At 36.9% G+C, this 20,130-nt stretch overlaps 1 protein-coding gene across 1 annotated transcript in view; it reads right to left on the reverse strand.

Moving 5' to 3' along the window:
- Positions 1-395: 395 nt before the first annotated feature.
- Positions 396-20,130, reverse strand: part of LOC135707069 (monocarboxylate transporter 12-like) — a 30,967-nt gene continuing 11,232 nt past the window's right edge. Inside the window, exons 2-6 of the mRNA XM_065228807.1 lie at positions 10,440-10,706; positions 9,027-10,371; positions 8,788-8,967; positions 1,965-2,090; positions 396-1,899 (exon numbers count right to left, since the gene is read on the reverse strand). Coding sequence (XP_065084879.1) covers positions 1,748-1,899; positions 1,965-2,090; positions 8,788-8,967; positions 9,027-10,371; positions 10,440-10,706 — 2,070 coding nt within the window. The 3' untranslated portion in view covers positions 396-1,747. The remainder of the gene's footprint in view (positions 1,900-1,964; positions 2,091-8,787; positions 8,968-9,026; positions 10,372-10,439; positions 10,707-20,130) is intronic.

The raw sequence follows: 20,130 nt of genomic DNA on the forward strand, positions 1-20,130 counted from the left end.
CAGGGTGTATGTAACAATCAAGGTGTGATACCGATGAATCAATCAGGGTGTATGTGAGTAGTACACAAGTATATGGTGTATAATTTTGTTTTATCAAAAGTATTGTCCGTGTTTGCAAAACTCGAAATTTTTCACAATTCCCTTAAACGCAATCCCTTTATCCAACTAATAGCACAAACAGATTTAAAAAAATAGCATTAACTTTTAAATAGCATTTAATAATTTCATATAGACATTGCTATCCGATGTTTCTAATTTACTATCCAATTTTACATACGTCCTTTTGAAAAGTTATGCTTGAATTGTCTTATGGGAAAATCTGTCATCACATGCAATACATGTTCATATTTCGAAATGTTTATTTCCTTTTTTTTTTTTTAAAGGCTATAAAACTATAAACAAATATTTTAATGCCAAAAATACGTTGGAGATATAAAATCTAGCTTCACTCATATCTTAAAATCTATATAGTCTAGAAAAGGTGTCTTTAAATCTCGTTCAGTCGGATATACTATTGATTTTTTTTAGTACTTTGTAACGTATTATTGTTTTTTTTATTAGCTTTGCATTACGTATAGTCTATTTTTATGAGTTTTTTTTTTGTATTAGTACACAAACTACATTGACATTTATTTCAACAGTAGATATAACTTATTGCTTGCTACAGTTATAAACTGGTTTCTATGGCATTAGTTCTGGAACTAAAATCGCTTATTCTTTTGAATGCGGGAATGGCTCATGGTGAGTGGGTACTATTAAAAAATAAATGTGATCAGTAGCTGTTTGATTGAATTATTGCATCATTATAGAAATCTTTGTAGCTGTGTTTCAAGACATTGCACATGTGATACATAGGAAATAGATACTTTGATGAATGAAAACCTATATTTATCAGGAGCAAAAAGCAGTTATGTGAGGCTTTTTCTTGTCACTTAAGTGAGTCGATGTTCTTTTTGGGGCAAAACAATTAGTGATGAGAGAAATTTCTGCTAAGGTTAGAGTTGTTTGTTTCATTATCAACAAACATAACTTATTATCTCCTACATACGCTGACATCACAGTAAATTCAAAGCCCTGATTTGGAAACAGGCAGTCAGTTTAAAATTATTAAACGCTGTATTTTTTGTTTGGGTATTACCATCGTAGTGATGCTGTTCTGTTTATAAAGTTTCTTCTCAATCAAAACATGTTTCAAACTAAAATGATTATGAATGTGGAATAGGAACTTTCCAAAATAGAAAAAATAAAATATATGTAAAAGCATTTTTTTCATATGGTTACAAAGCTAGCACTGAAGTCTTATTTTAAATATATGAATCATTGCATACAGCACGCCATCCATATGTATGGCACTTGATTGGATATTGCCTTTTCCAGTGCAATGTTGTGATTCGCGGTTTGTTTTAAAAATAAATAGGAAAGGTCGAATTATATTATTTTCTCTGCACCTCAGTTGGCAGATGTTAAGCATAAGTCTTATTTATTTGCAGTGCGTGGATGGAATAGCACCTTACCTAATCTTAGATTGTGACAAAGTCAACTCTATGCGATAACTTTCTTTTGATTGACGTGTTTTTATAGATTTTCTAACAATATTATTCAATGGATCTGAACTCTGAGTCAAGTTGTGTTGCAATTAAGATTTATGCTTTTTTTGGGGTGAAAAAAAGATGATATTCGTGTTCTATTCGGTAAGTACTTTAGATATCAGCGGTTCTGGTTGGATTAAATCTAGATTTACGATTGTCTACACTGCCCCTGCTTTCTTATTAGCAGCCCGCTGCTTCTCCCATTTGTTGACCATGTTCAATGGATAACACAGGACGGCTGAAATAGTTATCAATGCTCCACTTATGTAAAATGATACATTGTAACTGCCTGTTAGATCAGTGAAGTAACCTGTGAAAAAGATATACAGAATAGCAATTTTTCGAATCGTTTCTCATAATTGAATAATACTTTACCAGCAATAGGAGCACCGATAACTGCCGCCATTCCTTGGAATAGACAAAGAATACCGAATGCATTGGTGAGTTTCTCCAGGCCCATCAAATCCACAACCAGAATCGAACGTAATGCTGAGAAGCATGCTGTAAAGAAATCAAGGTATATGCTTAAATAACATAAATGGAGTTTTCGGTGACCTCTCAATAGCCTAGTCAGTCAAGATGTGGGATAGAATGCCAGAAGCGGCACTTCGATTCCCAATCCTATCCACTGTTTTACTGATTTGAATTGTTATTTGACTCTCCTGGCCGTCATGTATAACCTCTCAATTATTTAACAAGTGCTATTATTATTATTCAAGAGAGAAAATCTGCACAGATGGGGACTTTCGGGAATTTTTAATAATTTCTTGTACAATTTGTTGTCAGAAAAGGAAATGAACCTTTCCCTTGGACAACTGACAACTTCCAGAATTAGTTACATGGGCCTGCTCCAAGGCTCATGCCTCAGCCCTCTTCTTTATAACTTTTATGTTAAAGATATCGACAACTGTTTGGCAGAACAATGCACGCTAATACCCCGTACAGACTATGACTTGCATCATGTAATATAGGCTGTCTTGCAATGAGCACTCATACATAAGATTTCCAGTGAAAACTAGATGTATGAGTGCTCATTGCAAGACAGCCTATATTACATGATATAAGCTATAGTCTGTACGGGGTATAAGACAACTTACAGATGACGGTGTGGTTTCCGTAAGAGGTCCACATGCCGTGGACTTGCAAGGATCTAAGGAACTAAGGATAACTTGTTGATGATGATGATGATGATGGTCCCACCTCTTACCCCTACAAAGGTTTGAGCTGGACGAGTTATCTTTAAGATAATTAAATATAAACATTTTAACCAGGTTTGCAAACAAAATCGAGCTGGTTACAATTACAGATATAAATGTCCTGTTAAATATGCTATAGGCATCAACCAAAAACATTCAAAGGTGTAACTAGTTATCAAAAGTCCAAGTATAGTCCTCGACAATACTTCCATTTACACGTGACCTGGGATTTACACGTTTAAGCTTCCGCAGTGCCAGGACTATATCCAAGGAAACGACTTCCAGCCAACCCTTTACTAATTCAAGGCTTTTGCCACAATTTCCACTTGTCTTGTCTTCTTGGGCTAGGAATCTAGGGATCGAATTCTCGCCGCAGAAAACTGAACTGGTAGTGTTTAATCGAAAACGGTACCCAGCCCAAATGCAACTTAATCTTTTGGGCAGAAACATTACTCAATCATTGTCTTTCAAGTACCTTGGGGTCTGGTTTGATTCAAAGTGCACTTGGAATACCCATATGACGTATTTGAAGCAAAAATGTCAGCTTCGGCAATACCTTTACCTATTATCGTCAGGGGGTAAACAAAGTCCTAGAGCACTTAAATTTGGCCAATAGATGCACTGATGCTTTTTGTACACTTCAAGTGCGCCTTTGGTTTTCGAGACCTTATTTTGCATTCTTCAACACTTCGTCTTGCAGCTATTGAATAGAAGCATCGCTCCAAACGTTTGTTTGACACGTTTACGCCGAAATCATAGATATATTTGATACTTTGTGCTCGATAGGCCGGAAATGGGCGATTAGGCCTAATTAGAGTATCCTTTCGAGTTGGCAAACCGATTGAGACACTGGAAATCGTGGACGGTGGTAACATTCTTCGAGAGCGTGATTTAAAGGCTTGGGCTTAAGTCGTGATTTCATTCGCGTGGTTAGTAGACTTATGCGCATCTCCGTAGAATAAATCTTGTTAACAGCAACATCTGTCGATGTGGAAACAGTTAGGATTACATCGATCACTCAGTTTGGCAATGTACGGATAATGACGCCGCCAGAGAGCCACGAGGCCCAAGGAAGACAACCCTACATCCCTATCAGATACGTGTTGTTTACCCGCGATCTCTGCTATATGCAGTCGATTTATGTGTTTCTGCAAATGTGTAGCATAAGCATTTAATTCGTTTGTCTTTTGTATCTCTTTATTAGTGTTTGTTTGTCTTTTCCCCCGCCTCGATGAGTCTCATCGTCGCCCACTGGTCACCATAGCCAGTCGAACTCAAGACGAATCTAGAACCGCACTACCGTTCATACTGGCGACATCGCTCAGTTGAGACAACAAACCCCTACCCCAAAGCTCCTCCCATTATCCTATCCTTCGAAAATGTACCCCTCTAACCTCGGATAAGCCGCGAGTATTCGGCCCAATTCCTACTAGACATAGAATTAAGTGAATTCTTTTACAAACAATGAACAATGAAATATAGGCTCCGTAAAACTAACGCGATTGAGCCTTCCAAATAGCGGAACTAGATAAAAAATATTATTCAAGAGATTTACAGCCAATGTACAGTGCACAGCCCAAGTGACATTGCAATTTTTATTGAATTTTTAAATCAGTCTACAAGTCTAAATCTAAAATAACATAACATGGTCTATTTAGGAGTAGTGGCTAGAGTAGTGGTTTAGACGTTTGGTATCTTTGGTGAAGTTTTTGTGTTTGAAAATGCGTTCTTTTGGTGGTTGTGTGGCCCTTAACTTAATCAAAATTCAAAAACTACATTTTTATTTTTTCTAAATAAAGACATATGTTGTTAAACAACGTTTTACATAGCTGAGTTAATTTCGCGAAACTCCGCGAGATTGGTTGAAAATGATAAAAGTCCAAGAACTCTTTTCTTTGGAAACAATGTTTTTTTTTTATGAATAAGGAGTATGTTGAGTTTGGTCTTAGTTATTCTATGATCGATCTTATATAACAATATATTAGGGTAAGTGAGCCAGTTATAGCACTAGTGCTCCAGTTTTTGGGCCTAGGGCCTAACTCAAATTTAAAATAAATTATACATATTGCAAAATGTGTTTTCTAACCTTGCATGGAAATACATTTGGTAAAGAATGAAAAATATTGAAATTAAGATAGGGCCCATTAGGGATCTGGTTCCCTTTTCCTATTGCCATTAATATTTTTATGATAAATTGTCAAAAAAGTGCGTGTGTCATTTGGGACTACAACTACAGTGCTTGGAATATGCAGCATTATGAAACCATTGGCGTTGAAGTTGTGGTTTTTGGATCAATGAAAGATTATATTTACTGTCACTCGAACTTTAAAAATACAATAACATTTTGGTCGGTTTGGTTTGGTTTTGGTCGTTGACACTAGTAATCCTATATACAGAGATTCGCGGAAATATTATCAGACGATTTGGCAACGTGATTTATTTTTTGTTTACAAAAGCAGCCAACACTTGCCACGGAGCAAAAGGTTTCATCTTTGTGCGTGACTTTATCGTTGTCTACGCTACAAGTTTGTTTGTATACGTTGTTTGAATTCTCAGCAAACTGGTGAACTATTTTTGTCAAGTTTTACGCTAACCGCGGTCGTGGAAGTAGGGAAATGTAACAATGTAGCAATGAAGTATAACAATGTAACGGTTTCCAAAAAACCTTTTCATCAACCGACAACACTCTTCGGACACTTTCAGAAGAAAATAGAAATGTAAGTCCTATAAATAATCTCTCAAAAACTTTTTCGTCTTCTCAACAGAATGCGACTGAAATCCTGGTGTATTGCCAAAATTTCAATCGCATTAAAAGCTCAGCCAAAATGAAAGAAATTCAACAAAAAATGTTATCTTCATCTTTCAATGTTATTCTTGGAATTGAAACTAGCTGGGACGAAAGCGTAAGAAGCGAAGCAATTTTTGTAAACAATTTTAATGTATTCCGGCACGACCGAAATCTACATCTTTGTAAGAAAAAGTTTGGAGGTGGTGTTCTCATTGCCTTCAATGCAGACTTTACTTCCGAAGAAATACAAACTAATAAGAACACAACATTTGAACATGTATGGGCCAAAGCACTTATTGCTGGTGAAACACACATTTTTACTTCTGTGTATTTTCCACCTGAACATGCGAACAAACATTCTTTTATATTATTTTTCCAAATTGTCAAAACTGTCATGTCAAATATGGAACCAGAAGTAAAACTGCATATTTATGGTGACTTCAACCAACGCAACGCAGACTTTATCACAGACATTGAAAACGAATCATTTTTACTTCCAATCGTAGGTGAAGACGAAACATTACAATTTCTTTTTGACAAAATCTCATATTTAGGTCTACTAATTTGATGTGAAACGTGAAAAATCAGCAAAATGCATATTTAGACCTTTTATTTACAAACTGTACTGAAGACTTCTGTGTGTATGCATCATTATCACCTTTATGGGAAAATGAAGTGTTTCACTCAGCAATTGAATATTCAATCTTCATACAAAATACTTCTTCTCCCAGCGACTGGGAGTACGAAGAAGTGCCGGAATATCATAAAGCAAATTACGAAGAAGCCAAACGTAGACTATGTACAATAAATTGGCAAAATATAATAAGTATTGAAGGAAATGTTGACAATGAAGTTGGCAGATTTCATTCAATTATTCGTAACATAATTTCAGAAACCGTATCAATAAAAAGAAAAAGGCGAACACAAAACAATAAACTGCCAGTGTGGTTCAATTCACAACTAAAACATTTGAAGAACAAAAAGCAGAAAGCACACAAATTATACAAAAAGGAAAGCACTAGCACAAATTTACAACACTATCATAACATATGCAATCAACTCAACACAGCCATTAACACTGCACATGAAGAATATAATCGTAAAGTCGAAAATGAAGTCAAATCATATCCTAAGAACTTTTTCAATTATGTAAAAACGAAATTGAAAAGTAATAATTTTCCGTCACGAATACATTTTGATGGAAATCTAGGTGAAAATCCTTCTGAAATCTGCAATCTCTTTGCAAATTTCTTCAGGATGTATACACCACATTTTCTGATAAAGACCGCGACCTCGACTTCTTTGCATTCATTCCCGAAGTATCTAACAACATATCTGTCAATCAAATATGTCAACATGAAGTCCTCAATGCACTAAAAAATGTGGACGCATCCAAAGGACCAGACGGAATTGCACCTGTGTAGTTATCGGAGACGAGCCAGCCAACGGCTGAAAGTCTCCTTAATAAAGATATATAAAAAAAATGCACCTGTATTCTTGAAGAATCTTTCAGAACAACTTACCCTTCCTTTAGAACGCCTTTTCAATATGTCTCTGAAAAATGGAAAATTCCCTGAAATTTGGAAATCGTCTCATTTGGTGCCTATTTTCAAATCAGGTAAGAAATCTGACATCCGTAATTATCGTGGAATTGCCATTATCTCTTGCATCCCAAAACTTTTTGAATCAATCGTAAACGACAAAAATTTTCAGCAAGTAAAAAATCAAATTACAAACAAACAGCACGGCTTTTTTAAAGGTCGTTCAGCTACCTCTAATCTTCTTGAATTTTCATTCTTAACGCAATGGAAAATGGCAAGCACGTGGAAGCTCTTTATACTGACTTCAGTAAAGCATTTGACCGAATCAACATACCATTATTACTCTTTAAATTGCAAAAAATAGGAATGGAATCTAGAGTTCTGAATTGGCTCCAATCATACTTAACGCAACGCAAACAAATAGTTCGATTTCAGAATAAACTTTCAGAACCTATTTCGGAGACCTCTGGGGTGCCCGAGGGCTCTCATTTAGGCCCAATTCTTTTTATTTTGTACGTAAACGACATTTCCTACATACTTAAAAAAAATAAAAGTTCTTATATATGCAGACGACATGAAGCTCTTCATGGAAATAAGTAATTCTAGCGACACAGAAGAATTCCAGAATGAAATCAACTTATTCAACACTTGGTGTAGTAAAAGTCTACTCCAACTCAATGTAAAAAAATGCAACGCAATTGTATTTAGCAGAAAAATAGAAACACCTCTTTTTGAAATATTTTTAGGCAAACAAAAAGTAGAAAAATGTAAAATTGTAAGGGACCTAGGTGTGATCCTAGACTCCAAACTCACTTTTGTAGAACATTATAATACAATCATAACGAAAGCAAATAGTATGTTGGGCTTCATTAAGTGGTTCAGCTATAATTTTCAAGACCCATACACTATCAAATTATTATATATTACATACGTAAGACCTATTCTGGAATCCGTACATTGCCATACACGAGGAACGCATAGAATCGGTCCAAAAACAATTCCTTTTATATGCCCTTCTGAAATTGAATTGGACCGCATTTCCGCTTCCATCATATGAAGCACGCTGTATGCTCATAAACTTTGACGCCGCGAATTTGCAATGCTTTTCTTCATCAATGACATTATTTCACATCGCATAGAATCATCAGAAATACTTTCACAATTAAACTTCTACACACCCTTTCGGCATCTAAGAACACGAAAATTATTCTCAAAAAAATCACACCGAACAAGTTACGCAAAAAATGGCCCCTTCAATCTAATGATGCGACAGTATAATCTACACTGTGAAGTCATTAGCATCACTGACATAGTGATTTTGACATAAAAGAAGAAATTAAAACCCAACTAAAACATTATAGAAATATTGCATAGTATGTAAGTAAAACATTGTAACCATTGTATGTAGTCTACTTTGCTTGACGAAATAAATAAAAAAAAAACATATTGCCGAACTCGACCGTGCAAATCTCGGTAAAAATGGCCGAGCTAGCGAAATCGTTCATTATTCAATTCCAACCTGGAATAGATATCAAGATTTGGTCTACTTGTTTTCTGACAAACATCCAAACTACCACAGATTGAGGTTCGCACTGACAAAAAGTTCGGTTTCACAGTGGGCTGGAAGTGTGTACCTAGGAGTCTGCTGCTGTCCAACAAAGAAGAAAACTCACCAATAGCGATACCAAAAATTCCCGCATAGGTAAACTGGAAGGCTTCTGTGATGTACAGACCACTGAGCATTGTAGCGATTCCGCCCATGGTAATTGCAACGTTGTTAATGTGAAGAGCGTTGACACTTTTGAACGAACTCAGGAAACCACACACAATCCTAGCAATGGTGTTTGAGATACCTAAAACATATGTACAATATAGTTATGAATTAATGTATGAAATTATCAATGTACCATACCAATAGCAGACACAATGAACAGCGAAACATTTTGGTCCATTCCCCCGGATGTAGCTCTCTGGGTGATGTAGATGAACGGTACGAAGAATCCCATCATGGTGAAGAATCCACTAATGGCTAACAGCATAAACGACGGCGATCTAAGCAAAGTCATATCCAACATGGTAGCCAAAGTGCGCCTCACGGCCTCTGGACATATTTTGCATGATGATTCCTCAATTTCTTCGACATCGGCTTGGGTTGGTAGACGTGTGACAGACATATGGTATCCAAGGGAAGTCTGTGATTGGTACTGAGGGATACGAACCAATGATCCAGTGAAAAAGATATCGTCTCTGTACATGGGACGTGTAGCATCAGTCAGCGTACCACGGCGACTTCCTTGACGAGATCCGGATTCATTTGGTCTGCGACCAGATACGGTATGGCTTCGCTGTCTAGTTGATGCCGTTGTGATAACAGGTGTGGGCTTCTCTTCTCCAGTCAGTAGTGTTCCATTTTCCGTCTCTTCTTCTTCAGCGGCTTCTCCTACTGTGACCAGCTCGTGATGTGGAATCGGGAACCGTGGCGCATGAATAGTATCCTCGGGAGTAATTTGTCCTGAGAGCCTCTTCTGATTTTTTGATAATTGCTCTAGTTTCTTCGTCGTGTGTTGAATATTTTCATTTGTCAGCAAACCAGAGTGGTTGGATGGTCTTCTTTCAAGGTTGTGTCCACTACCCCGGAAAACCTCGGCAGCAGTTGGATATTGAGTGTTAGGACTTACGCCCATCCACGTGCTGTGGGAACTGTTTGGTACTGAATAGGCAAATCGGCCTTCTGGTAGTGGTTTAGTGTAAACTATTGGTAGCCCTTCACCAAGCAATGTTCCCTTTTCAGCGGGGGTATCTTCGTCCTTAGTGATCGTAACCTGAATCGGTTGAATGGGTCGGAAAAAGCATCCGAAAATTGCACATAAAAGGATAATTGCAGATTGAGCTAGTAGGGCTCCTCTCCATCCAAATTTCTCGATAAGCATTGCACTAAGCGGAGCGAACACGAATGTTCCCACACCTGAACCGCAAAGAGCTATTCCAGTGGCCAGAGCACGCCATTTTTCGAAATAATATCCAACCGTTATCACTGATGGCACATAAATGAAACAGAACCCAATTCCACCAACTACACCATACGTAATGTACAAATATTCCAAACTAGTTCCATAGTAAGAAAGAGCAAATCCAATAGAAGCTATCACCGCGCCCATGATCGTGACGGTTCTGAAGCCCCACCGATTGGCAAGAGCACTGACAAATGGACCAGTGAGCAGATAAAACCCACTGAGTAACGAGCTCACTAAGGCAACCTGAAATCGAGAACCACGTTTTAGTACATATTAATCATTAATAGTGCAACCGTAGACAAAATACCAACCTCGGCTTTCCCAACGCCAAAGTCCAACCGAATGGGGTCTTGGAACATACCGGCACTGAACACGATACCGTCAACTACCGTGTTGCAGAGAAATGAAGCGATCATCACCAGCCATCCCCAGCCTCCGTCCGGTGGAACGATGACCGATGTCGTTGGCGGTTCTTCCTTCATCATCTGAAGCTTGTTTGTGTTACCATTTTGAACCTTTTTGGTGCCGTTTTCAGCATCCGGTTTCGTATTCATCTCGAGTGAGTTTTGTGGAGGCATCTGCAAAAATTGAACATATGGAAAAGAATTAATGGTTTAAAAGCGTGTCATCAGCACGCGCTGCTCATACAGCCATGATTTTATGTGTGAATCACGAGATTTCCAGTTTATCGAGATATCACTGAAAAAATGTTGTGCTAATTGGTACTTCAAATATAATTAAATTGGTAATGAAATTCCAGTGAATTTGGTTATATATTGAAAAGAGATTAGTGTAAAAATGTTTTGAAGTAGAAGTAATGCAAAAATAATCAGGAAACTACAGACTACAGAGTTATGTTATAATAATTATCTACAGAAAAAATGTCATCAAGATACGCTTACAACATTTGTATCTGCTCAGTCTGGTCAGTGTTTAAATGATTTCACGGAATTACTCTCTCCTCTGATCTCGTCACTCTTTTTTGTAGAAGCAAAAAGTAGGTGGCTCCAGAGCAATTTTCACACTGTTTAGATGCAACCGTGTCGCAATGTCTTCCCATTTTTGGTAATGCTTTGTTCAGACTGCAGAGTTATAACATGTACCGTTTCTGACTGTTCTGGGTTAGGGCTACCGACCGAAGCGTCGTTCCGGATATATTATGATCTTTACCATGAGACACATCACATCGTGACCTATCGATGGATGGATCGAGTGATGTGCGTTGTCGGAGTTCCGGGGACACTCTCGAGTCCCGTCGAATCTAGAAGAGGTTTACGGGAAGGTGATGGGCTTTCGTATCTGCTGTTAAAGATAACTTTGGAAGTTATAATTCGAAGAGCGGGATAGACACGAGTGTACGTTTTTCAGGAAGTCTGTCCAGCATCTTGCCTTTGCCGATAAATTCGGCATCATGGCACGGATAGACGATGACGGAAATGTACATCAGATTAAAGGCTAAGCCAATCGGATAGAACTTGTCATTAATGCTTATTATGCCCAAGTAACAATTATGGTTTTATTAGCGTTCTGTAGACTATGATTTAGACTTATAGAATGCTTTAAAACCAAGATAAAACTAGCAATGTTACTTGGGTGGTTCAATAGAAGATAGTGTTAGCCTCCATCCCACCACGAGTACCACTAGTACGGATTGACAGCGATAAAATCAAGGTCGTTAACGAGTGCGTGTATTTGGGCTCACTGGGTGACAGTCGCGCTGATAAAGGCCCCCACTTTGTTTCGGTCACAATAACTACTCGGTGAGGTATGGGAGTGAAATCTTTAAATACTTAGTTCTATTTCTCAAGCAAAGCTCTTCATGAGTTACTTGAGAGACTTATTATATTACATATACAATTTTTTTTTCTAAATATTCGCAGAAAGTGGTTAACATCTGTAGGTTTTGAATTGAATCAACGAAAAAGTAATAAAATGTTTTTTTGAGAAATAGGGGAAATGGATGTAATGTTGGCCTAAATGCCCCTAATTTGGGCCCATAGATAATTTCAGTAATCGACTAAATTTTCAATAGCGACCAAAATATCCATTAGTACCGTCCCAATGACGCATTCATCTAGATAAAATTGATAAATAGCAGAAATATGCTTTGCATGAGATAGAAGTAAAATGTTTTCTATTCTGTATTATTGTTAGGTCGTTAGGTAGTGGTTCCGTTTTAAGGTTGTAGAGACCGACATTACATAAAGGTATTGAGAAGAAGAAGAAGAAGAAGAAGAAGAAAAATTAGGCTATACCCACAAAAAGGGAATACCTGTGTTCCACCCCGGGAGATCAAGCAACAACGAAGTATACATAAAGTTTCTTAGCTTTGTCACTCGCAACGATATATCTAATATTAAATTATTATTAACAATTCAACAACAAAATAATTTTTAATATTACATCCAAGAGAATGCACTTCAATCATGTCGAAAATCTCAAATAACTTTTATGGCCACATCAATAAACAAATGCAATAAAAGCACCGTAATGTCAGTTAATGCACTGTATTAATGATAATTTTGTCCTTTTTGGCAAGTATTCTTACACCATATTTTCGACACGATTGAAGTGCATCCACTTTGATGTGATATTAAAATTATTATTTTTTTGCTGTGCATATATTACCGTTCTATGCATAATTGCCCCATGTACTATGCAATCCTTATGGACCGAGGGACATTTATGTGTATAAAGGCAGTATACGGAACTGTTGGTACGGGATGTCCTTGCTTTATGATTTCCTATGGATAAAATGTAAACTACTGTATGTATATTGAAAAGTATTCGACAATGCACACATTGCAATCTATAAAATTTTATAAACGCTACACAGTAGGCCTGATCGCTTTAGTACTTGTGTTAAATTTCTAGAACACCATGAGAAAAGAGCGTTTGTGCCAAATGCAAACAATGGATTAATGTATATTCAGGTTAACAGCAGCACACGCTACCCATTATTGGGTTAAAAAAAACGCTATTTTGAAGAAAAGTGGCTTATCTAATTGTTGAGTAATTTTATTACCCATTAATAAGTATTTGATATCCATTCATGAGTAACTGTCATTCATTAATGGGGTAATAGTAGCTCATTAATGGGTAACAGATACTCATTAATGGGTAAAAAATTTACTCATCAATGAGTTATGCCACTTTTCTTCAAAATGTTTTTTTTATTCATTAATGAGTACTTTCAAGTCTGCGTGCATTCAATAGAGAAAGTTTGCTGTAACCAATGTTGAAGTTAGATTGTGTGGGCGTTCTGTGCTTCGTGTGTAATTGTCGTTTATACTTTTTTATACTGACACGAAAAATGATGGATGTATTTCTATAATTTTCCAGGCTTCATGTATGTGTAGACCAGACTAGAAGTATTCAAAGATTTCACTCCCATACCTAGCCGTATTAGACCTATGTATCCGCGTCCTTTGTTTAGTGTCCATAGAAGTATTTCAGTACTATGAAAGAGCAATGAGGTATTTGTTTTCGATGCGGGTATCACACATACTTGCGCTCATTCAATTGTGATACTTCGTAAAATTCTAAAAGTTCTGGGACCTCTAAATACGCGCCTGCTCATCAATCAAAATAGGTGTCCTTAGTGACAAAACAAGCGATGGCCGATGATACTGATATTTGACAGTTCCTCGGAGACAAGAATAGCTTATGGCCATAGTTCGATGTGGTAGATCTTACACCAGTAACGCACCACGCGAAAGGTGATCAACCCACGCTGCGGCTTACTTTGTACTCCGACGGACGCTCCGGTGAAATTGCTGGTCATGCCCATGAAATGGACTATGCTCGAGGAAGACAAAAGCGCACTAGGTGTTTTTAATGGAGTGCAGATGGAAAACGGAACGTGGAGGAGGCGAATGAAGCGCGAATTACACCAGCTGCTGGGAGAATCACCACCGTCGTCCACAACGCAAAAAAATAGGGGGCCATGGTGGGCACACGCAAAACAAAAATTTATTGCAATATACCATTTATTATCATCCTCTGTTCATGAACATCGCAGCGAATGTTAGAAGTTGACCTTGCAGACGATGCAATGATTGTTAATCTTTTTTTTATTTCGTGTTATGTATATGCTATTGTATAACATGGTAGAACGACGTACGCACTTGCCTCTTTTCTCTCCATAGCATAAAAGCAAACGAAGTCGAGTATGGGAGGAAACGAGCCTATACATATTCCGAAGCATGGAAAGAGCATTGTAGAAAGCATAGTTCTGATAATCGCAACTTTCGTGGTTCGAGTCCCCCAGTCGGCACTTTTTTTCGACATGATTAATTTCACTAATACACTCCACAGTTTCCTTTCTAAATTTTCTTGCATTGGACTGCAGCTCGGTATATCACATCTTCGTTTCATGCGGTCTCCACTAACATCCACTTATGATGAATCCCACTTAATTGTAAGCGAATCTTACATCCCCAGCACTGTAGAACTTTGTTGATATGTATATTATCATATAATGTTCAGTTACTGGTAATATTGTTGTGCAATTTTCTATGCAAATCTTATGTAACGTGGGACATTAATGCGTATAATGCTAGTGAAAACTAGTAGATATATTCAATATTGATGCATAAAATTCTTTGCTCGCAAATTTAACTAGGGCTGACGTAAAACAACTTCAATCAGGGCTATCCTAAGACCAATTTAATTGGAGTATACCAAAGGGAAGGGAAGTATATGAATAAGTGCAAATTATTAAATTTATCAGAGATTCTATAAGTCCTTTATACAAAACTATAAAGGAATGTTATACCCCGTTCACATTAAAACTTATGTTCCGTAACATAGCCTATCTTAATATCAAAATCCATGCATCGAGTTTTCACTGGAATTAATATGTATGACATTAGATATCAAGATACTCTATATCACGAAATATAGAATATAGTGTGAACGGGGTGTTACATTCTCCGGTTTGCTATACCTAGTAAATAAATGATTCCGAGTTTAATTATCCAGTAGTAGGCCTTGTACAACTGAATACGTTTTCAGATGTCTGCGCACACTATGCTACTTGTTGTCAATGATGAACGTCACAGCCTCCAGTGAAGCCGTTCGTTGCATTAGGCAAATAATCACGTTGATTTTTTGGCATATGCGCAAGGCGGTGTTTATTGAAACGCCACGCGCTATACTATACTCAGAGAATCTGAGTAATCCTGTGGTCGGAATATCACCAATTATTTATTCAGAGAAAAATTAGTATCCCACGCCTGATTTTTTTTGACGATCACGGCTTGAATAGGTTGTCAATTGTGATGGTATTATTTTTTTTAGAATTTTTACGATTTTTTGTGCAATTCATCTTTTTAAATCATTGTTAGTTGATTTCAACAGAATATTATTATATATGTGTAGCTAAAGTCCTCACGCTGCTCATTAACTGCTTATCCATTCCGGCTCCATGCAGACTAGGCTAGATTTAGTAATCACAGTCTAGACGCTTTTTATTTATTCATACAAATTCAATGCTAAAAACAACCTATCGACAGTTTCTACTAAGCAACTAGTGCAATTCTTGAACTAAATCTAAACGATTAGATCTAGTACCGGTTGCAGTGCTGCTTCATAAACTCATAAATACATATGTATTTACACATTAAAAACTCTCTGCATGCACGCTGCCACCATGCACAGGGGGGCATCGCATCGTGGGGTTCCTCACAGTTTCTCCGACTCCAATACATTTTGTTTTGCAAACGACACGATAGAAGGCATTTACCGGTACTACGGACCACGACTGAAAGTCAAGGTCAATGTGAATGAAGTTGCTCCCTGTGTATGTACGTGTTATGACCATACCGGTCCGAAATTCGCGTGTACCGAAAGCCACACTCCGAAACCGTAAGTCATAAATCCAAAACGATACAGCCAGTTTATGCTTCGTTTACACGTTGCCTTTTTGCTTTGGTAAACATACATATTGCTTGTTCATCAGAATGTGTTTTTGTGTACGACTCGAACGGTCTATGACGTCAAATGGTCGCTCGGGCTGTATTTACTTAATAATGAGGGGCTCGTTTTCTTACGCAGATCGTCGACCTACTGTTAGCGGTTAGATAATGACTCGTCGTATAACAGCTTCGTTGTATTGCTGGACTCTCATTGTACATCGGCAGCGTCATACTTCGAATAGATACAGGTTCCTCAGGGAAACTGGTACTACACAAGTCCAGAAGTTCCACACCGTTTGCATTACGATTCGACTCTTAAGTGACAAAGAGTAAACTTACAGTAATTGGCTGTGATCTGTTGGTTACATTCAGTACACGTGGTGTATTATCTGTTGCATGGTCCGTAGGCACAGCGTGATCGAATGATAGCTTACAGTTAAGATGTTTACAAACAATTTTGTTGTGTACGAGTTTCTTAGATTGTGAGAAAGATCATTAGTTGGAAACAGTATTTTGCCGAATCATATAAATGGGTGATAGACTTGAGTATATTATTGGGACAGTTGTCTTGTCAGTGTTGAGCGATTGGTTCAGTCGAGAATTTTACCTATTGGTTTTTTTCGACTCGTGCTTGTGATTTGCAACCTTTATCGACCCATATACTTTTCAGATAAGTCAATATCTTTAAAAATTGTACCTCCTCATTTGAAAACAGCTCCAGCTCCAAGGGCCAAAATACACGGTTGAAGTGGGTTGATTCCATTCACCCCCGATATCATGGCCGTGTAAAGAAATTTTCGGCGTAAATACGATATACAGCTCGATGAAAGAAGTCATTGTATCTTATACGGAAAACACGACTGAATACGTTTTTGACTGACATTTTCCTGATGAAAACATTTTGTGCATACATATACACTAGACCTGTTCATTTTAAACGAAATGTTCGGAATGTAACGGGTCAACCGTGATTACTGTTCGTCATGTTAATTTGAACTTTTGTGCAAATTTTCAGCAAAATCGGTGTTGATTTAGAGGTGCTTCTAGTTAATTTTATGTTTTCAAGGTAATTTACGGCTTATAATATTTGTATCCCGAGACTGAAACAACGAAAGCTGCTGTAACAACTTTCATAGCAAAGCTTAATGTGTTATCTACCAACTTTGTGGCCAAAGGTTGACTATTCGAAGTGATTTTATTGAATTTTCACTTAGTTTCATGCTAGAAGATATCTTAAAATGTGAAGAATTTTAAAGTATTTGTTCTACGAATTTTCCACCCATATGATATAAAAATGTGTAGTGTACGGCATAATGTTCCTCATATTGTTCTAGAAGTTTCGTTTCAACATAGTTTTCGTGTATATTTCATAGATTGAGAGATAAAAATCAGAAAAGAGGCCGTTTAGCTAAAATTCACAAGACAACAGAACCAATAAAAGTCAATTAGATTGACAGAACATAGTTGCATTGCTTTTCAATGACGACCGATGACTGTTTCATTGATATATGATTTTTTCATAAATATGAATCCTCAGTAGACGTGTTTTTTTATCAAAGGCAAGTGTCACTCGAGCCATTCAAAATGTTCGTTATTTTATAAATTGCTGTTATGGTTCGAGTGACACTTGCCTTTGATAAAAAACACGTCTACTGAGGATTCATATTTATGAAAAAAATCTCTCAATCTATGAATCTTGGCTTTGTTGAACCAGTCATATGCACGAAAGAGTGAAGGAATATTATTTCTTTATACATTTCAACCAATATCCCCATATAAATTTTAAATCAAAAGCGCCAGCTCGTGTTACATCCGAATTAGCTGAAATTTTCAGAGAGTGGTTTTCTCACGCAATGGCACAAATCTAAAGGTTGACACGCTGAAAAAAATGATAAAAATTTCCTCCATATAGATGTGGGCCAGTTTAATCACCAATCTTTACTATTTTTTCTACAGGCTTATATTTTAGGGCTATCGATCGAATTGTAGTTTGGCTGCCATGGTTGCAAGCATTTGTGTTAACCATAGTATCCATTCGAACCACTTTTTCAAAAACAAAAACCCAGGTGTTACAGAATTTATTTTCAAGATGAATATTTGAATAAATTTTATGAAGAGAAAAGTGAGGTACATAGAATTTGCATAATAAGTGCCTTTTATCCATGCTAAATCAATGCATACAGTCCTGATAGTAGTTTTGCACACACTGCTAAAATTAAAACAATTGTAAACACCAAAGTCCAGCAAAAATTGAATTCAAGTCTATACCCCAGTTATCTTGTCTTGTGCTAAGCGTCCGAACACAGCGGTCCATGGTACGGAGTAATATTTGTAATAAATTTGTAAGGAATCGAAACCGAAAACTACAAGAAATTTATCAAAATATTTTTCGATTGTTTTGTGTCCATTCAAAATCATCAGACTGGACGTAACATAAATACGTAAACGTATGTACTCATGAACTCATGACACATGTTATCCGTATAACGGTAGTATACTGCCCTTTTCAGCATAGTTGACCCGTGGTTCAAAACTACCAAAAACGTGCGTATTTGTTTTATTTGAGGTGTGTAAACGTTTGAAGTTAGTAGAACAATGATCTATCCTCCTAGACGGGCTCTTTTTCTTAACATAGTGTATTCACCAAAGTTGTGGGTAATGCAAATTCTAGCAACTTTGCTGGGGATGCCATCTTTTTTTTTTAATGTATCACAAATATGAATTTGTGATCGATTTTTTCTCGAAATCATATTTTAGCCACAAGATATGTTCTAGAAAGCTGTGAATATAATTAAATATGGCTGATTTTTTAAAGTAGATTTTAAGGTGATATTATGACAACTTCAAAAGTTATTTATTATTTATTCATAAAAATAGGTAAAATTCCATCAAAACTATATGGAAAACGGGGAAGCCAAACCATCTTCAGTTAAAAGGTTTGTCTTTAAACTGCAGAATACATATAGTTTCATTATAGGTTTTGTTAGGTTCTGCTATACATTTAGAATAGAGACGTTTAGCTTGGAAATGTAAAAATAAGTATCGTAACCATTTATAAAACATTTATTTTCAGTGCAATCAATTTTCCACAACTAAATATTGTAATATTGTCCTTTCATTTTTCCATGTATCGTTCTCTCCATAAGTTGATATTTCCACAAGTCGATGCATCTTTTGGTTGATGTTCTATGTAGTGTTATTTGGATTCTATCACTCGATATGTCGGAGTATCTTCTTTAGCATGTTTATAAAATTTAATATTTCCAGTGGGCTTCTAGGTGGATCATCAATCTAATAACTTCAAACGAAAGCTTATTTTTAACCTACCAACTTCTCTGAACAATTTAATCTTCTAAAATAACGTTTTCACATCTTCGTTAAAATACCAAGCTACATCATAGTTTTGGTATGTTTTACGACATTTTTTTAATAAAGTAGGAAAATGCTCGTGTACTTTATAAATGATGGTACTAGTCATTCCAGTATTATGGGCCAGCTAAATAGTCACTATTATGGCTTAGTAAGTTCTGCGCGCTAAACAAATGGTAGTGGCTCATAATTGTGGGTGACCCACAATACTGGGGCGACTTTACATGACAATAGATTCCAATGTACAGTCAACTCTCCCTAACTCGATTTTGAAGGGACCATCGAGGTAGCGAGGAGAGCGAGCTACCGAGGGACATTTTGGAAATTTTGTATAGGTGAAGTGGTCAAAGTAGTCTATTTTTCCATCGAGTATGGGAGGGTTGACGGGAGCTCTCTTAGCTCAGTTGGTAAATGCGTAACTAAAAAGCAAGACCATGCTGGAGGAGGCTCCCCGATTCAAATTCCCGGTCCGGTCTAGGAATTTTTCGCGATGGAAAATTTCTCGACTTCCCTGGACATAGAGTATGAATGTACTTGCCACACAATTATACTAATGCAAAAATGGTACAGGCATCGAAAGCTCTCAATTAATAACTGTGGAGAGCATCAAGAACACTAAGCTAATATACGATAAGCAATAAACTTGAAATGCATATAAGAAGAAGAAGAAGAAGAAGAAGAAAAAGAAGAAGAAGAAGAAGAAGAAGAAGAAGAA

This window comes from Ochlerotatus camptorhynchus, unplaced genomic scaffold (genome assembly GCF_037179485.1).
Source record: "Ochlerotatus camptorhynchus isolate MF236.1 unplaced genomic scaffold, CSIRO-AGI_Acam_v1.1 ptg000303l, whole genome shotgun sequence".
Classification (NCBI taxonomy): Eukaryota; Metazoa; Arthropoda; class Insecta; order Diptera; family Culicidae; genus Ochlerotatus; species Ochlerotatus camptorhynchus.